Source organism: Mangifera indica, chromosome 9 (genome assembly GCF_011075055.1).
Source record: "Mangifera indica cultivar Alphonso chromosome 9, CATAS_Mindica_2.1, whole genome shotgun sequence".
In the NCBI taxonomy this organism is placed as follows: domain Eukaryota; kingdom Viridiplantae; phylum Streptophyta; class Magnoliopsida; order Sapindales; family Anacardiaceae; genus Mangifera; species Mangifera indica.
In genome coordinates this window covers 18046931-18064623 of record NC_058145.1, presented here as the reverse complement: position 1 = coordinate 18064623, position 17693 = coordinate 18046931, and the positions used below count along the sequence as shown (strand labels likewise).

At 35.9% G+C, this 17693-nt stretch overlaps 3 protein-coding genes across 4 annotated transcripts; 2 read left to right on the top strand and 1 right to left on the bottom strand.

Annotated features, from left to right (window-relative positions):
- The first annotated feature begins 495 nt into the window (after positions 1 to 495).
- LOC123225150 (U-box domain-containing protein 40-like) lies at positions 496 to 2746 on the top strand. Its single transcript, XM_044649022.1, has one exon. The coding sequence runs from the start codon at positions 1005 to 1007 to the stop codon at positions 2556 to 2558; it is 1554 nt and encodes a 517-aa protein (XP_044504957.1). The 5' UTR covers positions 496 to 1004; the 3' UTR covers positions 2559 to 2746.
- A 6987-nt stretch (positions 2747 to 9733) lies between these two features.
- On the top strand, positions 9734 to 10981 carry LOC123225839. The gene is given in 2 exon segments (XM_044650138.1): positions 9734 to 10259; positions 10262 to 10981. Coding segments are annotated over 2 exon segments (276 nt in total). The 5' UTR covers positions 9734 to 10072; the 3' UTR covers positions 10351 to 10981.
- A 347-nt stretch (positions 10982 to 11328) lies between these two features.
- Positions 11329 to 13978, bottom strand: LOC123225838 (senescence-associated carboxylesterase 101). Of its 2 annotated transcripts, none has more exons than XM_044650136.1 (4): positions 13818 to 13978; positions 13400 to 13727; positions 12517 to 13146; positions 11329 to 12312 (listed from the first exon to the last, which is right to left on the bottom strand). In XM_044650136.1, exons 1-4 carry the CDS (start codon positions 13868 to 13870, stop codon positions 11485 to 11487), a joined length of 1839 nt encoding a protein of 612 aa, XP_044506071.1. In that variant the 5' UTR covers positions 13871 to 13978; the 3' UTR covers positions 11329 to 11484. The 2 variants fall into 2 exon arrangements, with proteins under 2 accessions (XP_044506071.1, XP_044506072.1); XM_044650137.1 differs by having other exon boundaries at positions 11329 to 12309.
- Between the last annotated feature and the right edge of the window lie 3715 nt (positions 13979 to 17693).

The following is a 17693-nucleotide window of genomic DNA, read 5'->3' as shown; positions in this document are numbered from 1 at the left end:
ATTTACTCCTGGTTCTGATGTTTAATTAATATCTGAGAGTTATTATTATTATTATTATTATTAAATGAAAAAAATGAGGTAGGTTAGAGGCTCAGAGTTAGGAAATTAGTGGGTCCAAATTCTTTCAGAAAAGAAGCAAAATTCCAGCCTAAAACAGTCAATAAAGTCATCTGAAAATCAAAATCAACCATATTTTCTATTTGCAGAAGAAACTTAGTGAGTAAGCATTTCTGCAATATCAATAGTTTCAAAATGGAGTTATGGAAGACTTAGTTGTCTTGTACATGCAAACATAAAAAACATAATATAATTCTGAGAAAGGCTGCCCTTTTGCTTTAGCTTTTGGGAACTAAAGTTAAAAACTTGAGCACGAGGGCTTGTCTCCACACAAAGCCAAAACCCTAATGAAAATCAGTATTTCTTTTGATGGCATCTAATAATGGAATAAAACATCTTTTAAGCACCAAATTACAGAAGTTGCATTTTTTACTACTTTATTTGTTTACAGCTCAAAGTTTCTTGCTTCATCAACTTCAATGTATGTTTTTCCCTTGTCTGTGATTTTTACATATTAGTTTTCTGTTAATTACAAGTACATTTTACTGATATATATAATGTATTGAATAGTTTTAAAAGCAGTAAAAAAGTTGAACCCAGAGACTTCTTTTAATTCAATAATGGAGTGTTACATTTAGAATGAGTTGTCTTTTCCCTTTAACTTAAATTTTCAATTGCAGATTCTCTGATCTTCTGTCAAAATTCCCGTTTATATTCTATTTTCGTACCTAAATTTACTTTCCTGAAACAAAGGAATTAATTCAAATCCATGCTTAATCTCACGTTTATGGACCTGGTCTTTAGCGTGTTATAATCTCAATCTTTGCTCATGAAATCTCGTAACAAATATTCATGGAGGATTTCAGGTTCACGGATAAGTCAGCAAAAAGTAAAACAGTTCGTACTTGAGGCCCCTGTCTTGTTTTTCATTTCGGAAATTCTGAAATATGGAGTCGATGAAATTGATGTTTCAGAAGAAAAGCTCAGAGTCGACTGAGACGAGAAGGCATAGGCACAAATGGAAGATTTCCCTTTACAGACTGTCTTCATCAATTACTGCCACAAAAACACAACAACAAGAGTCGAAGAAACTGTTGCAGACTCCCAAGGAATTTCTTTGTCTCATTTCAGGCGTTTTAATGGCTGAACCGGTTATAGTTTCTTCTGGTCACACCCTTGAACGAGCCTGTGTTCATGCATGTAGAACTTTAGGCTTCTGTCGAACTTTAGTGGACGGTACCGCACCAGATTTCTCCACTGTCATCCCTAACCTCGCGCTCAAGTCCACCATTCTCAACTGGTGTGAAAAAAATTCCTTAAACCCTCCAAAACCTATTGATATGTTATCTGCAGAAAAGCTTGTTTCTGCATTAATGGCGAGTACTCATAAAAAGGAACAAAAAGAAAACCTTTCAGAGAATTTCAGTCAAGCTGTCTCTGACTCAACTCGTCGTCCCGGTCGATTCTTCTCCAGTTCATCATTAGAGGAGTACTCCGCCGTAGCCGCCACCACCACCACCCTGCCAACAACTCCTCCTCTGCAGCTTGCAACTCGACCCAGTTGCTACTCTTCTTCCTCCTCGTCCGAGCTCGAAACGTTAACCCCTCTACAAACTCAAGTCGATTCAGAAGAAGAATTTGTCAGAAAACTTAAGAGGCAGCAAGTTCACGAACTGGAAGAAGCCGTAATTTCACTAAGAAAAATCACGAGAACGAGAGAAGACACCCGGGTCAATCTCTGCACCACGCGTTTACTCTCGGCCCTACGATCTTTAATCATCTCCAGATATACCAACATTCAAGTGAACTCAGTCGCTGCAATGGTGAACTTATCGCTGGAGAAAGCCAACAAAGTGAAGATCGTAAGGTCAGGGATCGTTCCGCCGTTGATTGAAGTGTTAAAGGGAGGATCTCCGGAGGCTCAGGAGCACGCTTGCTGTGCGATCTTCAGTTTATCTCTAGAATATAGCAACAAAACCGCCATTGGAGTCCTCGGAGCTTTGCCGCCTCTTCTGCACTTGTTACGTTCAGAGAGTGAACGGACTCGGCAAGACTCGGCCTTGGCTTTGTACCATCTTTCGCTCGTCAAAAGTAACGGAACAAAATTAGTTAAACTTGGGTCGGTTAATGTGTTACTGGAATTGGTGAAGTCCGGCCAGATGGTGGGTCGGGTCCTGATCATACTGGGAAACTTGGCAGCGTGCCCGGATGGGCGTGTCGCATTGCTGGACTCTGGTGGGGTGGAGTGCATGGCGGATATCTTGAGAGATAATAACGATTTGAGTGAGTCAACTCGGTCGAGTTGTCTGAATGTGTTGTATGGAGTGAGTCACGTGGGGTTGAGGTTCAAGGGGCTGGCGAAGGCAGCCAAAGTGGCAGAGATACTGCAGAAAATCGAGAAAGGAGGGAGCGAACAAACGACAAAAAAAATAAAAAGGATATTAGAGACAATGAAAGGAAAAGAGGAAGAAGAGGAGGAGGATATGGATTGGGAGAAATAAATTGCGTCAAACAAGTTTTGGGAGGGGTAAGTGGATTGTAAAAAATTCGTCTAAGTTTTGAAGTTATAGTACAAGCAATATTACGTGAATTCAATCATCAAATTCATTCAATCAATGATGATAATGTATCATTTAAATAACATTGTTTTACTTTGATGAAATGAAAGTATTAAGATTCTTTGGTTGTATTTTTAGGTTTGAAGTGTAAGAGAAAAATATTATAAAAGAGGTGATAATAATAAGGGAAATTTTAAAAAATGGCCAAAATGCCCTCCCATTAAGCAAAAATAACCAAAATCACTATTTTCAAGCCAAAATGCCCAAAATCACTGTTTCAAACAAAAATGCCTATGACTTTTTTTAATACCAAAACTACCCTTCCCCTCATATTTATATAACTCTCCCACTTACTATGGGGTTTTAATGTAATTTTAGATAAATATGAGAGGTTTTTGGATATTTTATATTATAAAGACATTTTGATATTTATTTATTTATTTCAAACTTTTTCTAAAATGTCAAAATTACCCTTCCCTTCATTTATATAACTCTCCTCACTCATTATGGGGGTTAAAATAATTTTAGATAAATATGAGGGGTTTTTGGATATTTTACATTGTAAACGCATTTTCATTTTTCAACCTTTAGAATTTGAATTTCAGTTCCGTTTTTTCGAATTTTACCGTTTTACGATATATCGATTCGTATTTTTCAGATTTCTGAAGGATTTTCCGTTTGTTGCCATTCTAGGGTTTTTCAACTTTTACAATTCGAATTTCAGTTCCGTTTTTTCGGATTTTATCGTTTTACGAGATATCGACTCGTATCTTTCAAATTTCCGAAGGATTTTTCGTTTGTTGCCATTCTAGGGTTTTTCAACTTTTAGAATTCGAATTTCAGTTTCGTTTTTTCGGATTTCACCGTTTTACGAGATATCGACTCGTATTTTTCAGATTTCTGAAGGATTTTTCGATTGTTGCCATTCTAGGGTTTTTCAACTTTTAGAATTCGAATTTTAGTTAAGTTTTTTCGAATTTCACCGTTTGACGAGATATCGACTTGTATTTTTCAGATTTTCGAAGGATTTTCTGTTTGTTGCCATTATAGGGTTTTTCAACTTTTAGAATTTAAATTTCAGTTCCGTTTTTTCAGATTTTACCGTTTTACGAGATATCGACTCGTATTTTTCAGATTTCTGAAGGATTTTTCGATTGTTGCCATGCTAGGGTTTTTCAACTTTTAGAATTCGAATTTTAATTCAGTTTTTTCAAATTTCACCGTTTGACGAGATATCGACTCGTATTTTTCAGATTTCTGAAGGATTTTCCATTTGTTGCCATTCTAGGGTTTTTCAATTTTTAGAATTTGAATTTCAGTTTCGTTTTTTCAGATTTCACCGTTTTACGAGATATCGATCCGTATTTTTCAGATTTCTGAAGGATTTTTCGATTGTTGCCATTCTAGAGTTTTTCAACTTTTAGAATTCGAATTTTAATTCATTTTTTTCGAATTTCACCGTTTGACGAGATATCAACTCGTATTTTTCAGATTTCCGAAGGATTTTCCGTTTGTTGCCATTCTAGGGTTTTTCAACTTTTAGAATTTGAATTTCAGTTTCGTTTTTCGGATTTCACCGTTTTACGAGATATCGACCCGTATTTTTCAGATTTCTGAAGGATTTTTCGATTGTTGCCATTCTAGGGTTTTTCAACTTTTAGAATTCGAATTTTAATTCAGTTTTTTTTGAATTTCACCGTTTGACGAGATATCGACTCGTATTTTTCAGATTTCTGAAGGATTTTCCGTTTGTTGCCATTCTAGGGTTTTTCAACTTTTAGAATTTGAATTTCAGTTCCGTTTTTTTGGATTTCACTGTTTTACGAGATATCGACCCGTATTTTTCAGATTTCTGAAGGATTTTTCGATTGTTGCCATTCTAGGATTTTTCAACTTTTATAATTCGAATTTAAGTTCAGTTTTTTCGAATTTCACCGTTTGACGAGATATCGACTCGTATTTTTTAGATTTCTGAAGGATTTTTCGATTATTACCATTCTAGGGTTTTTAAACTTTTAGAATTTGAATTTCAGTTCTGTTTTTTCAGATTTCACCGTTTTACGAGATATCGACTCGTATTTTTCAGATTTCTGAAGGATTTTCTGATTGTTTCCGTTCTAGGGTATTTCAACTTTTAAAATTCGAATTTTAACTTTTAGATAAGGATTTTATTGTTTTTTCATGACAAGATTATTTAAAAAATGAACTCAAATACGATACACATTCATATATAACCACAAATAAAGTATATCATATACATATGAAAATACAATAAATATATACATCTAAACATAGAAATAATGATAAATATACATCCGTGAGCTACTCGATACAATAAAAATACAACTGTGTCGCTAATCGTCGACGCATAGAGGTAGGCGACTCTCGGGGAAAAACGTAGCTCCGTGCCAACGCCAAACACTCAAAAAATCGCAACATAAAAATGCCACAGTCACCGGAGCCCAACCCCTGCTGAGGGACATCCGACGCTCGATGTAAAGTGAAGGGATTACATCGTGGAGTCCTCCTAGAAGCTGTCCAAAAAGTCGTCGCCTTTAATAACACGAGAATAAAGGTCATGTACGGTCGCATGCGCTGCTCCAGAGTCTCTATATTCCCCGAATATGAAACATCTGAATCATACACCGTAATCGATCACTCACGGAAATCTATAACTCCGGCGACCCAATGTGCATTCTCGAAGTTTATAGGGATGAAAACCTATAAACAATGAGACATTTTAGTTACAATTCGTTGTCGTTAACCAATTGAATATAATAGAAATATATATAAACTCTACCTGATCGACCATCCCCCATGGTTTGTACAATAATCCCGGGGTGTACGATGCATCAACCATCCTCGTGAAGAGCCCCGAAAACTCAAACTTTCCAATCGGTGTGGTCTGCCAACTCTTCCAGGCCATCTCAATATGGCCTCCGAAAAATGTGTGGGCAGTCGTCCAACGCTGTGAGATAGTCGACTGGTGATCATCCTGCTGCCGACGTAATAAAGCCAAAAAGGAATCCACATGCTAAAATGGTATAAACAAGTTCACGTGTTAGTTATTAATAAATATATGTAGCTTTTTATCAAATTATATAGTATAGACAACTCATATCGTTGGTCAACCATTCGCGCAACTCTACAACAAGCCTCCAGAAGCTGTTCTTTGACTTTGACCATAATCGCTCGTCCTGAAAAACAGTCAAAACATCATTAAATAAATAATATAATTGAAAAGACAGATCAATCAATGACAATTTAAAAATAAAGTTAACCTGAACTTCCAGGGAAGGTGTTCAGAGAGAACTCTCGATCGATCGAATTTCATACGTTAAAATACCTTAAAGTGACGATACTCAGAAAATCATTCGAAAATCGTGAAAATACGAATCGATATATCCTAAAATGGTGAATTTTGAAAAAACGGAATTGAAATTTGAATTCTAAACGTTGAAATACCTTAAAGTGACGATAATTGAAAAATCGTTCAGAGATCATGAAAATACGATTCGATATATCCTGAAATGATGAAATTCGAAAAAACGGAGTTGCAATTCGAATTCGATACGTTGAAATACCTCAAAGTGACGATACTCAGAAATTCATTCGAAAATCGTGAAAACACGAATCGATATATCCTAAAATGGTTAAATTCGAAAAAACGGAAATGAAATTCGAATTCTATACGTTGAAATACCTTAAAGTGACGATACTCAGAAAATCATTCAGATATCGTGAAAATACGAATCGATATAACCTAAAATGGTGAAATTCGAAAAAACGGAACTGAAATTCGAATTCTATACATTGAAATACCTTAAAGTGACGATAATTGAAAAATCGTTCGGAGATCATAAAAATACGATTCGATATATCCTGAAATTGTGAAATTCGAAAAAATGGAGTTGCAATTCGAATTCGATACGTTGAAATACCTTAAAGTGACGATACTCAGAAAATTATTCGGAAATCGTGAAAATACGAATCGATATAACCTAAAATGGTGAAATCCAAAAAAATGGAACTGAAATTCGAATTCTATACGTTGAAATACTTTAAAGTGACGATACTCAGAAAATCATTCAGAAATCGTGAAAATACGAATCGATATAACCTAAAATGGTGAAATCCGAAAAAACGGAACTGAAATTCGAATTCTATACGTTGAAATACCTTAAAATGACGATAATTGAAAAATCGTTCGGAGATCATGAAAATACGATTCGATATATCCTGAAATTGTGAAATTCGAAAAAATGGAGTTGCAATTCGAATTCGATACGTTGAAATACCTTAAAGTGACGATACTCAAAAAATTATTCAGAAATCGTGAAAATACGAATCGATATAACCTAAAATGGTGAAATCCGAAAAAACGGAACTGAAATTCGAATTCTATACGTTGAAATACTTTAAAGTGACGATACTCGGAAAATCATTCGGAAATCGTGAAAATACGAATCGATATAACCTAAAATGGTGAAATCCGAAAAAACGGAACTGAAATTCGAATTCTATACGTTGAAATACCTTAAAATGACGATAATTGAAAAATCGTTCGGAGATCATGAAAATACGATTCGATATATCCTAAAATTGTGAAATTCGAAAAAATGGAGTTGCAATTCGAATTCGATACGTTGAAATACCTTAAAGTGACGATACTCAGAAAATTATTCAGAAATCGTGAAAATACGAATCGATATAACCTAAAATGGTGAAATCCGAAAAAACGAAACTGAAATTCGAATTCTATACGTTGAAATACTTTAAAGTGACGATACTCGAAAAATCATTCGAAAATCGTGAAAATACGAATCGATATAACATAAAATGGTGAAATACGAAAAAACGGAACTGAAATTCTAATTCTATACGTTGAAATACCTTAAAATGACGATAATTGAAAAATCGTTCGGAGATCATGAAAATACGATTCGATATATCCTGAAATTGTGAAATTCGAAAAAATGGAGTTGCAATTCGAATTCGATACGTTGAAATACCTTAAAGTGACAATACTCAGAAAATTATTCAGAAATCGTGAAAATACGAATCGATATAACCTAAAATGGTGAAATCCGAAAAAACGGAACTGAAATTCAAATTCTATACGTTGAAATACTTTAAAGTGACGATACTCGGAAAATCATTCGAAAATCGTGAAAATACGAATCGATATATCCTAAAATGGTGAATATCGAAAAAACAGAACTGAAATTCGAATTCTAAACGTTGAAATACCTTAAAGTGACGATAATTGAAAAATCATTCGGAGATCATGAAAATAAGATTCGATATATCCTGAAATGGTGAAATTCGAAAAAACGGAGTTACAATTCGAATTTGATACGTTGAAATACCTCAAAGTGACAATACTCAGAAATTCATTCGGAAATCGTGAAAATACGAATCGATATAACCTAAAATGGTGAAATCCGAAAAAACGGAACTGAAATTCGAATTCTATGCGTTGAAATACTTTAAAGTGATGATACTTGGAAAATCATTCGGATATCGTGAAAATACGAATCGATATAACCTAAAATGGTGAAATCCAAAAAAACGAAACTGAAATTCGAATTCGGAAAAACGAAACTGAAATAACGTCGTTACATCGTAAGTTGTGTCAAAAAACACCAAAATTTGAAAACTCGAATTTGAAATTTGAAAAATACATATAGAAAAACCTAAAACAGAAAAAACGAATATAAAATTCGAAAACTACACGATCAGAAACCGTGGATGAGAAAAATCATAATTTAACCCCTAATGAAAATTCTTTAATTAAAAAGGTCCAATGTTATATCAAAAATTTCCATAAAACCCCCTTTGTTGTAATGAATCTCATTCAGCTCTCCAAGATTTAAAAAAACCCAATTTACCCCCCAACTAAGTTTGAAAATGACGCTGCCGTGGGAAATTTCGTTTTGCCGTGGGAAACTCCGTTCCCATGGCAGACTGCCAATCCAAGTTTCAGCCAATTTCGGCCAATTTTTGGTAGTTTTGACCTCCGATTTTCGCATAAATCAAATCTACACATTGTATAACATAAAACCTCTCAATCAATTCAACAAAAACAACCAAAAATCCAAACATTTTAAGCAATATTCAAAGCGTAAACCCTAGAATTTCAAACCCAAAATTCTCAATCAAATCTTAATTATATCAGCAATAAATTGATCCAAACAAGATTACGGGAGATATACTAACCTTCTTTGCCATTTACGGTTGCCGGGAAGCTTCAAAATCGACGGAAATGACCTTCGCCGTGGGATTGACGTGGGAAGAGGAAACTTTTGCGATTTTTCGTGGAAATACACAGTGAAATCAGAACCTGCCGTGGGAAATTTTGCTTTGTATATAAAGGGGGGCAGTTTCGTAATTTCGCTTTTCCCACGACAACGTGCGAAATTTCAAAAAAACCCGACGTGGGCTAAGGATTTCCCCGACACCCCAATGTTTTAAAAAAGCCAGTTTACCCCCCCACAACCCATTGTTCATTCAACTGCCGTGGGAGAATTCGTCCTGCCGTGGGAAATTCCGTTCCCACGGCAGACTGCCGATCCATTCGGCAGCCAATTTAGGCCAATTTTTGGTCGTTTCGACCTCCGATTTTCACATAAATCAAATCTACACATTGTATAACATAAAACCCCTCAATCAATTCAACAAAAACAACCAAAAATTGAAACATTTTAAGCATTATTCAAACCGTAAACCCTAAAATTTTAAACCCAAAATTCTCAATCAAATCGCAATAATATGAGCAATAACTTGATCCAAATAAGATTACGAGAGATGTGATAACATTATTTTCCATTTTCGGTTGCCGGAAAGCAAGAAAATCGGCAGAAATGACGTTCGTCGTGGGATTGCCGTGGGATATGGAAAAAATTCGAATTTTCTTTGAATTGCATAGTGAAAATTTGCTGTGTTTATATATGGGGGCAGTTTCGTCATTTCACAAAACCTGGGCATTTTTGCTTAAAGCTGAATTTTTTGGGCAATTTCGCTTAGACCCCTTTAATTTTGCCTAGTTTTTAAAATTTCCCTAATAATAATAATAATAAAAGAATCAGGAGGATAAAGTGGAATATGAGAGAAAGATTGTAACTTTTTAACAAAAAGTGATATGCAAGTTTCATTTTTGAGATTCTTCAATTTTTATTCCAATGGCTGTCTGTAAAGCCTGTGCGAATCTGGAATTGTAATGTGTGTCATACTCAATACTTCCAGTGTAATTATAAATGTTACTTGTAAACTCAGAGCAATCAGAGAAGCCAATAGTATGAGCTCCACTTCTTAAGACATGGGCGTGGTTGGTTTCGGAAGATTACCTTCAACATACTCGGCGTTCGAGATCTTCCCATCTTTGCGACCCAGCAAAACGTTGTAGTACGGACCGCCCACCATCGTCACAAGATCACGGGTGGGTGGCGACAGCGAGGATGTCGGAGCAGGAGACGGTGTGGGGACATGCAAGTTCAAAGGCGGTTTTGGCTCGCACAATGACATCAAAGGCTTTGTCGGGGAGGGAGAGGTTGATGTCAGCGTCAGGTTCAGCTTTGTTGAAGGGGGTGGAGGAAATGAGAACCGAACCGTCGCAGCCGTTGAGGATGCAGTCGTGGAAGAAGAGGCCACGGCGGCGGTGGTGGGGCTGGTGATTTGCTTGTTGGTGATGGTGTCTTGCATGAATTGGTCGAATCTTGGACATGACTTCTTGTAGTAGTTGTAGTTGAGTCTTGAATCTGAAACAATGGCAAGGAATGTAAGGATTATGAGGATGTGGAGAAATGAGGGTGGAGCCGTGGCCATTTTGGGTGGTGGAGCTGACGATTGAGAAAGAATGGAGGAGTAGTGTCAGTGAAGCGAGTGGTGCGGGGTATTTTGAAGAGTCAAAAAGGCTAGGATTGGGAGGTAATTTGTGGAGTGAAGAAGCCTATTATTGAACTGGTCTTGCGTTGGATGATTGTGTAATACTGAAAGACAGACACAGAGAGAGAGAGCGTCTGCTCCACCAGCCACGGGATGAGTGTTGCCAGGATAAGGCCCGATTTCAAATTAGAGTTTCAGTTTTATTCAAAACAAGCATCCATTAACCGAGTTCAAGCCAGCCAACACTGCTCGGATCGCACTACACCCTTAGTTTAAACATTCAGGTTTGTCTCCAACAAGGCATGTTAATGCAAATCTGACATAGGTTATCTTCTGATTTGTCTTTTATCCCTGCAAAATAAACAAATCTTAATTCTTCTCCGCATGTATGTAACCTCATGCATTTCATTGAACTTGTAAAAGCTTAGGGGGGCTTAGATTTAGAAAGGATGCATCCTAATTCACAGAGCTTTCGATTTCTTCACATATTGTGCTGAATTCTTAGACTTGGATTAGAATCTGCCTAGTTTTAATGTGTGATCTGACGTAATGGAATTGAGTATTACATGAAAATCTGAAATTGGACACTACAAATGAATGCAGTGTGCTGCTTGGTGAAATGTTATAGTATTGATAACACATTCATTGGCTTGGAAACTGACAAAAATGGGTACCAAGAGGCCAAAAACGAAAACAGAACATGACAGTATGTGTCCCGGGATATTGAACCAGGATGTTTTCTGTTTTCTAAATGCATGTGGAATGCAAATGCCAAAATCATGGCGCAGATTATCAGCTTCATCTAGACGTACAGATGCATTAAGAAAGATAAGAAGAACATTCCACTCTCGTTGACATTTTATAAAATAAAACCCACTGCCTCTCAGTGCAGTGTAGGGAACAATTACAAACACACATTTGCATTATTCATGGATCATACTTGCTCTAAAATCATACTTACTATAATCATATTTCGCCTCAGAAGCTATGAACCATTGCCATACTGATTGTAATGGCCATTTTTCATGAAGTGAGTGAGTTGTGAACTATGGGAAGGTCCCATAATTTCTTCATACTCTCTCCACCATCGCCTAAAACTGCTCCATTCCAAGAAAATCTCCGGAGATACCGCATAGTTCTCGATCTTCTTCATTACATCCTCTTCAAACTTAATCAGATTCTCTCTGGCTGCTTCACTCTGCTCACCTTTTTTCACTGAATTGCACTGAATTAAAGCCTCCTCGACGTCTGCCCAAAAGCAGGAATCTTCAGTTAGAAGAGCTGACGCATTTTGTTTCTTGGAGTCAGTTGAACTGGTTGACACATTTTGTTTCTTTGCTTCCAATTTTTTAGCTTCCTCTAGCCATTTCTCCAACCTCATGAAGTGTTGAGGTCTTCCATGAGTTTTGTAGTCTCTCCCACCGTCCCTGTAGTAGTCAGCAATGGCGAGCGGTTCAACCATCCTACGATAATTTGTCCCACCGTATAGCCATCCCGTCTTGAAGGCAGCCTCTTCTGTCTGAGGTATTTTCTCAGCTTCAGCAACCATTTTTTCCCAGTACTTGTCAAGGTGTTTCTTAAACGTGACAACATCCATGTCCCTCCGTGATGATCCCCTTCTCTTATAGCTATCGTAATAGCCTAGTTTATTAGATGCAGATGCACAAGTCTTCTTATACCATTCCAGTTTGGCCATATGCAACTTAATGTCATTCAGTTCCTTGGAGGGATCATAAGCTATCTTCTTCTTCAACAGGCAATCCTTTTCCCTTCTTTCCATTTCTGCAACCAGTTCACGGTCGCCAGAGTTCTGCTGTCACCAACAACATTGGGGTGGCTAATAATTAGAGATCCAGGAGCTTCAAAAAACATGTTAAAAGAGTATGACTAGAAGATTCTATCACCATAACATTACAGGTACTAATCATAAACTTAGAATTCAAATCCGAATCATGCTTTCAGATGACAGGAAAATAATCTGCATCAAAGTTGATGAGTTGGAAATATATTAAGGTACCTGTATACTTGTAACTCCAATGGCTTCCAGCTGCAAACGTATCCCTGCTTGAAGCGTGTCCATATTAAATTCAACGACTTGTGAAAGTCTTTTGATCGGTACATAAGACATAAGATCCTTTACAAGATTTTCATAGTCAGATATCTGCCATGCTTTATTAGGATTTTGGATTCCAGTCCTTTCAAGGGTCACTGCCTCCAGTAATTTAGATACTGCATCCGGGTCCTCAACACAAGTACATCCAAAAGCAGAACATAACAGAAACGTACCAAAAGGCATGTAAGCACCCGTTTGGTTATCAATGTTAATGGCATTAGGATTATGCGGTGAGATAAATAATTTCGGGACCAAGTCTTCCCTTGCAACCACATGGAGAAAGCAAGAATTCCATAATGAGCAACAAGATATGGCTTCTTGAAAACCTTTATCACCAACAAGAGGTGCACCAAAAGTAACGCAAAGGGTGTGATTTATTACCGCTGATTTCTGCTTGTCTTTCCTCTCATTGTCTTTTTTATAGATGCTGTCAAGTAGCCATAAGGTAAATAGAGAAGCAACAGATCCTCCTAGAGAGTGTCCAGTAATAATTATCCGAGTCCGACCTTTAAACCGCCCCTCAAAGTTCTCTATCTAGATTGTCATCAAGTATAAAGCAACTCAATTGCATTGTCAAATTTAATCAGGAAAAATATGAAAAAAATGAAAAATTATGTCATGTGCTGTATACCTCTTAGCAGCCAGACTACCCTTAACAAACATCAGTATATAACTTTCTTTCTAATCAAGCAAAGATGCTAGCAAGCAAAATCTTAGAAGAAACATAGCTAGGTCAACAAAATTAGCTTAAAATTTAAAATTGAAAGGGAAAGACAGAGAGATGTACCTTGGTTTGGAGGTCAGAGAGCCGATTCGGAGAGGGGAAAAGGGTCACTGCTGATCTGTGAATGGAGAAAGATGGGCAGCGATCGGAGCATAAGAACTGAAGCAGGGGAAGAGAAGTTGATGGAACCAACTCTTGTTTTTTAACAAGCTGTTCTGTTCGAAAGGGTGATGTACCAAAAACTATGATAAAATAATTTGATTTTTCAACTATGTATCCTATTGGCTCATCGTGGTTGATCTGACTATAAAGCTGCGAAATTTTTTCACAGGACTCCGCCAGTAACCCAGAACTCACTGCCAAATTTGCTAACTCCTGTCCAGTACTAAATCTGCAATCAAAAGCAAAGATAAGAAAGTAAAAAAAAAAAAAAAATTATAATGAATTTTGAGCAATAGTTCGAAGTGGGTTTTCAACATACAATGGAGTTAGGCTCCTCTTCTCTGGTTTGTTGTTAGCTTTGCTTAGAGACATTGCTTAGAAACTCAGCAGCAAGAAATGGATTAAACTTTGAGTGAGCTTTTGTTTAAAATAAAGAGAAGGAAATTATTTAGGTAAAGTCAATGAACCGACAATGTCAATATGGGCTTCTTAGGAAAATTCCTGGATGATGGTTATATTCCTTCTTACACAAGTTATTCCAAAGACAACAAGACCATTGGACACATTCATCAAAAATAGTACTTTTTCTTGCCCAATCATTTTCAAGCGGGTAGAAACTACCAAGAAAGAAGGACCCATGTGGAATTTTCAAGGCCAACACAAAAATAGGCTTATCAATTTTGTTTAGAATTTGCCGATGGAATCAAATTTGAACAACATGCCCATCATTGTATAAGAGAGATGTCCATAATGTATGGACATCCCATAATGCTTGAGATGATAAAATTAGTCTGGTTAAATAATGAAAGAATATTTTCATTGATAATATATAATCTTACGACGAGTTCCAGGATCACCTGAGGGAAGCTGCTACTGATCTGTAAAAATTGCTGTATAAATTTTTTTTTCTTTGTTAACCGGCGAACCCCACCCGGATAAAATTGCTGTATAATTGTTAGTGCTTGTCTTGCTAGAATTCTGAGAGACGATTTTACTGCAAAAAACCACTAATTTTCTCCTACTTTACGCTCAGAGAAGAAGGGCTACCCAATCTAACATTGACGTCTTTGGTGTATATATTTCTAAGGGCATAAAGCAAAAGCAGAAACACAAACTTGGGCGCTCATGATTCCGAAATGGTTTATGCTTTTGCCAATTTCCATCAGCTTCCTTTGCCTCTAACCTGTTTAATATCAGCATTAGATTGAACTTAGAACCTAGACAAAAATTTTGACCAGAAATTTTCCTAATATGTTCCAATCATCTAAGCTCATAATTATTTGACTTGACCATAAAGGCTAGACTAGACCGGGTACAGTGATTATTCCAGAAAGAGCAGATACTGTAATCTGCCAATGAAGTCCCATTCATTTCCAGACCTGGTATCAAAGCGTATAATAGTTTGCTTACTCCAAAAAAATAAAAAATAAAAAGCGGATAATACTTCACAGGTTCAAGTGACTTTCTACATGTGGATCGAGCCAGCAGGCCCAACTCCATCAATGAATAATATCTCAGCAGCAAGGTGATAAGACTGCACCCACACATGCATGTATGTTGATTAATGTTGACAACAAGCTCTGGCCCAGTTATTAAATTACAATGAAACAAACAGATACTCACTACCCATTACCAAAGGTCGATTCTCGAATGAAATATCCTACTCTAATAACTCTGCATTCGACTGTAAGATCATTAAACAAATTTTATATTGATATAACACAACCAAAAAAAAAATCTATATATATATATGTTACATCAATTAAAAATAAAATTTTTTAATTAATTAAATAACTATTAAGCTTCTTAAGCTTTCAAGAGGCTTTTTGGACAGTGTTTTTAAAATTGAATCGAACCGTTCAATCGGTTGAATCATGAACCAGTCTACAATTCGATCAGATTTTATAATTTAATCCAGTTTATATATAAATATAAACTTATTTGAAATTCAATATATCCATTGTATTGAAAAAACTATTTAAAACCAATAATTTATGATTAGTATTTTCTTTTATCTATGTAATAAAGTGTTAATTATTTAATTAACATATTTAAAATTATATTTTATATATTTCATATGTTTTATGTTTAAAAAATATGGTAAATGTTTGATACTATTCAAGAAACACATAATAATTTAATAATAAGTCAAACCAGTTAAACCGTGAACTAATAAGATGACTAGTTTGATCACAGGTCCGATTTTAAAAACACTGGTTTTAAGTTGTAAAACTCAAAAGTAAAACTATGATAGAGTGTGTGTCCAAAGTGGACAATATCTTGACAGTAAGTTGAACTATTGGATCGCATATGTTTCAGTTGTATTAGAACGGTTTCGTGTGTCTCTTGAGTGATGACATGACAAACCTCAACGAAGATGGTGAGTCCCTTGAGGGGGTGATTGTGAGACCCTTAGACAAATCTTACGTCGGCAAAGCGCGAGAGAGATTTTGGGCATGTGTGCCCTGTAAGGGGGGTGCTTGTGAGACCCTTAAATAAATCTCATATTAGCAAAGCACAAAAAAGATGTTGGGCATGTGTGCATCCCACATTAGTTAGGAAAGAAAAGATTGACTGGTTAACTATCGGTGATCTCCTTAAACTGTCAAGACGTATTTTAGGTTGCAATAATAAGGGGTAATTGTGAGACTCTTAAGTAAATCTCATATCGGTAACACACAAAAAAGATGTTACGTATGTGTGCATTTTATATCGGTTAAAGATGAGAAGATTTGACTGGGCATTTTGGGTTGCAACTGTAAGAGGAAATTGTGTAACTCTTAGGCAAATCTTATATTGGTAAAGTATGATAGATATGTTAAATATGTGTGCAATATCAATTAAGGATGAAAAAATTTGACTGATTAAATAGTGTGTGAGTTATTTAAACTGTCCAAACGTGTTTTTAGTTACAAAACGTAAAGTCAAAACTATGATAAACTATATATTAACATAATCATAATAGATTATATGTTCAAAACGGGTTAAACATCAAAATCCTGTTATAAGAAAATAAAAAAAGAAAATGTTCATAAAACTCTGTATATGAACTCTGTAATATTTTGAGTAGCTAGGTAAATAAAGAAGTCCTACATAACAAGGAGGCTTGGCCAGATTGAAAGAAATTTTTTTGCACCCCTTCTCATTTGACTGTAGTTTTTGCCCACCAGCTAGTTGGCGCCAGCGTAGTAGTGTAGTGTTTGTAGTAATTCGTTTCAGCAACCAGATTGAATCGCAATCAACTCTTGAAAAGATTGAACTGACCCATTAATGTGGACTTTTGGTTCAAACTTTGGAATAATTAATTTACAGTTGCAACAATCAAGTTCACTGATTTATGTTGTCGGCCAGGATCTGCAACTACAATTATGAAGTTAACTGATTGAAAGCTACATTTCCATTATAATGAGACATTACAATAATATTATAATGAAAATTAGCTACACTAACATATATTATTTATCGGGAAATTATAAAAAATAGACAAAAGTAAGGGGGTTTAAGTGAAATTATCTAAAAAATCAGATTAAAGCAAAAAAGCCTAACTTTTGTGAAATATCGAAACTGCCCATATATAAATCCAGCAAATTTTCCTTGTTCCCACTGTGAAATCACTGTTTAAAAACAGGGGAAAATTCGAAATTTTCCCCTGTCCCACTGTCATCACACTGTCGGTCAGATTTCTGACAATTTTCGTGGTTTCCGTCAATCGAAAATGGCACAGCACGTTAGAATATCTTCCATCATCTTGTTTGAATCAAGTTATTATTCATATTATTGAGATTTGAGTAAGATTTTACGGTTTAGGGTTTTAATTTTGAACAATGCTTGAAATGTTTTGATTCTTGGTTGTTTTCGTTAAATTGGTTGAGGGGTTTTGTGTTATAGCATATGTAGATTTGATTTGTGTTGAAATTAGAGGCCGAAACGACAAATTATTGGCCAAAAATTCGTTCCAAAGTGATCGACAATTGACAGTGGGAACAGTGTTTCCCACTGTCGACAGTGGGTTAGGGGGCTTAATAGTATTTTCAAAATATTAGAGAGCTGTGTGAGAATCCTCAATCCACTGTGAGCTTTTTTGAAATTTACCACATGACAGTGGGCTGTTGTTGTGTATACGGTGGGTTGGGGGGAAATTAACTTTTTTTAAAACTATAGGGTTTATATGAGATGGACTTTAAACAACCATAAT

Bases quoted from the DNA above. Each gene is read 5' to 3' on its own strand.
- LOC123225150 (XM_044649022.1), top strand. From the start codon at position 1,005: ATGGAGTCGATGAAATTGATGTTTCAGAAGAAAAGCTCAGAGTCGACT.
- LOC123225838 (XM_044650136.1), bottom strand. From the start codon at position 13,870: ATGTCTCTAAGCAAAGCTAACAACAAACCAGAGAAGAGGAGCCTAACT. The intron at 13,728-13,817 runs GTATGTTGAAAA...TTTTGATTGCAG, and splicing joins AAGAGGAGCCTAACTCCATT to ATTTAGTACTGGACAGGAGT. The intron at 12,313-12,516 runs GTACCTTAATAT...TGTTGGTGACAG, and splicing joins TTGGAGTTACAAGTATACAG to CAGAACTCTGGCGACCGTGA.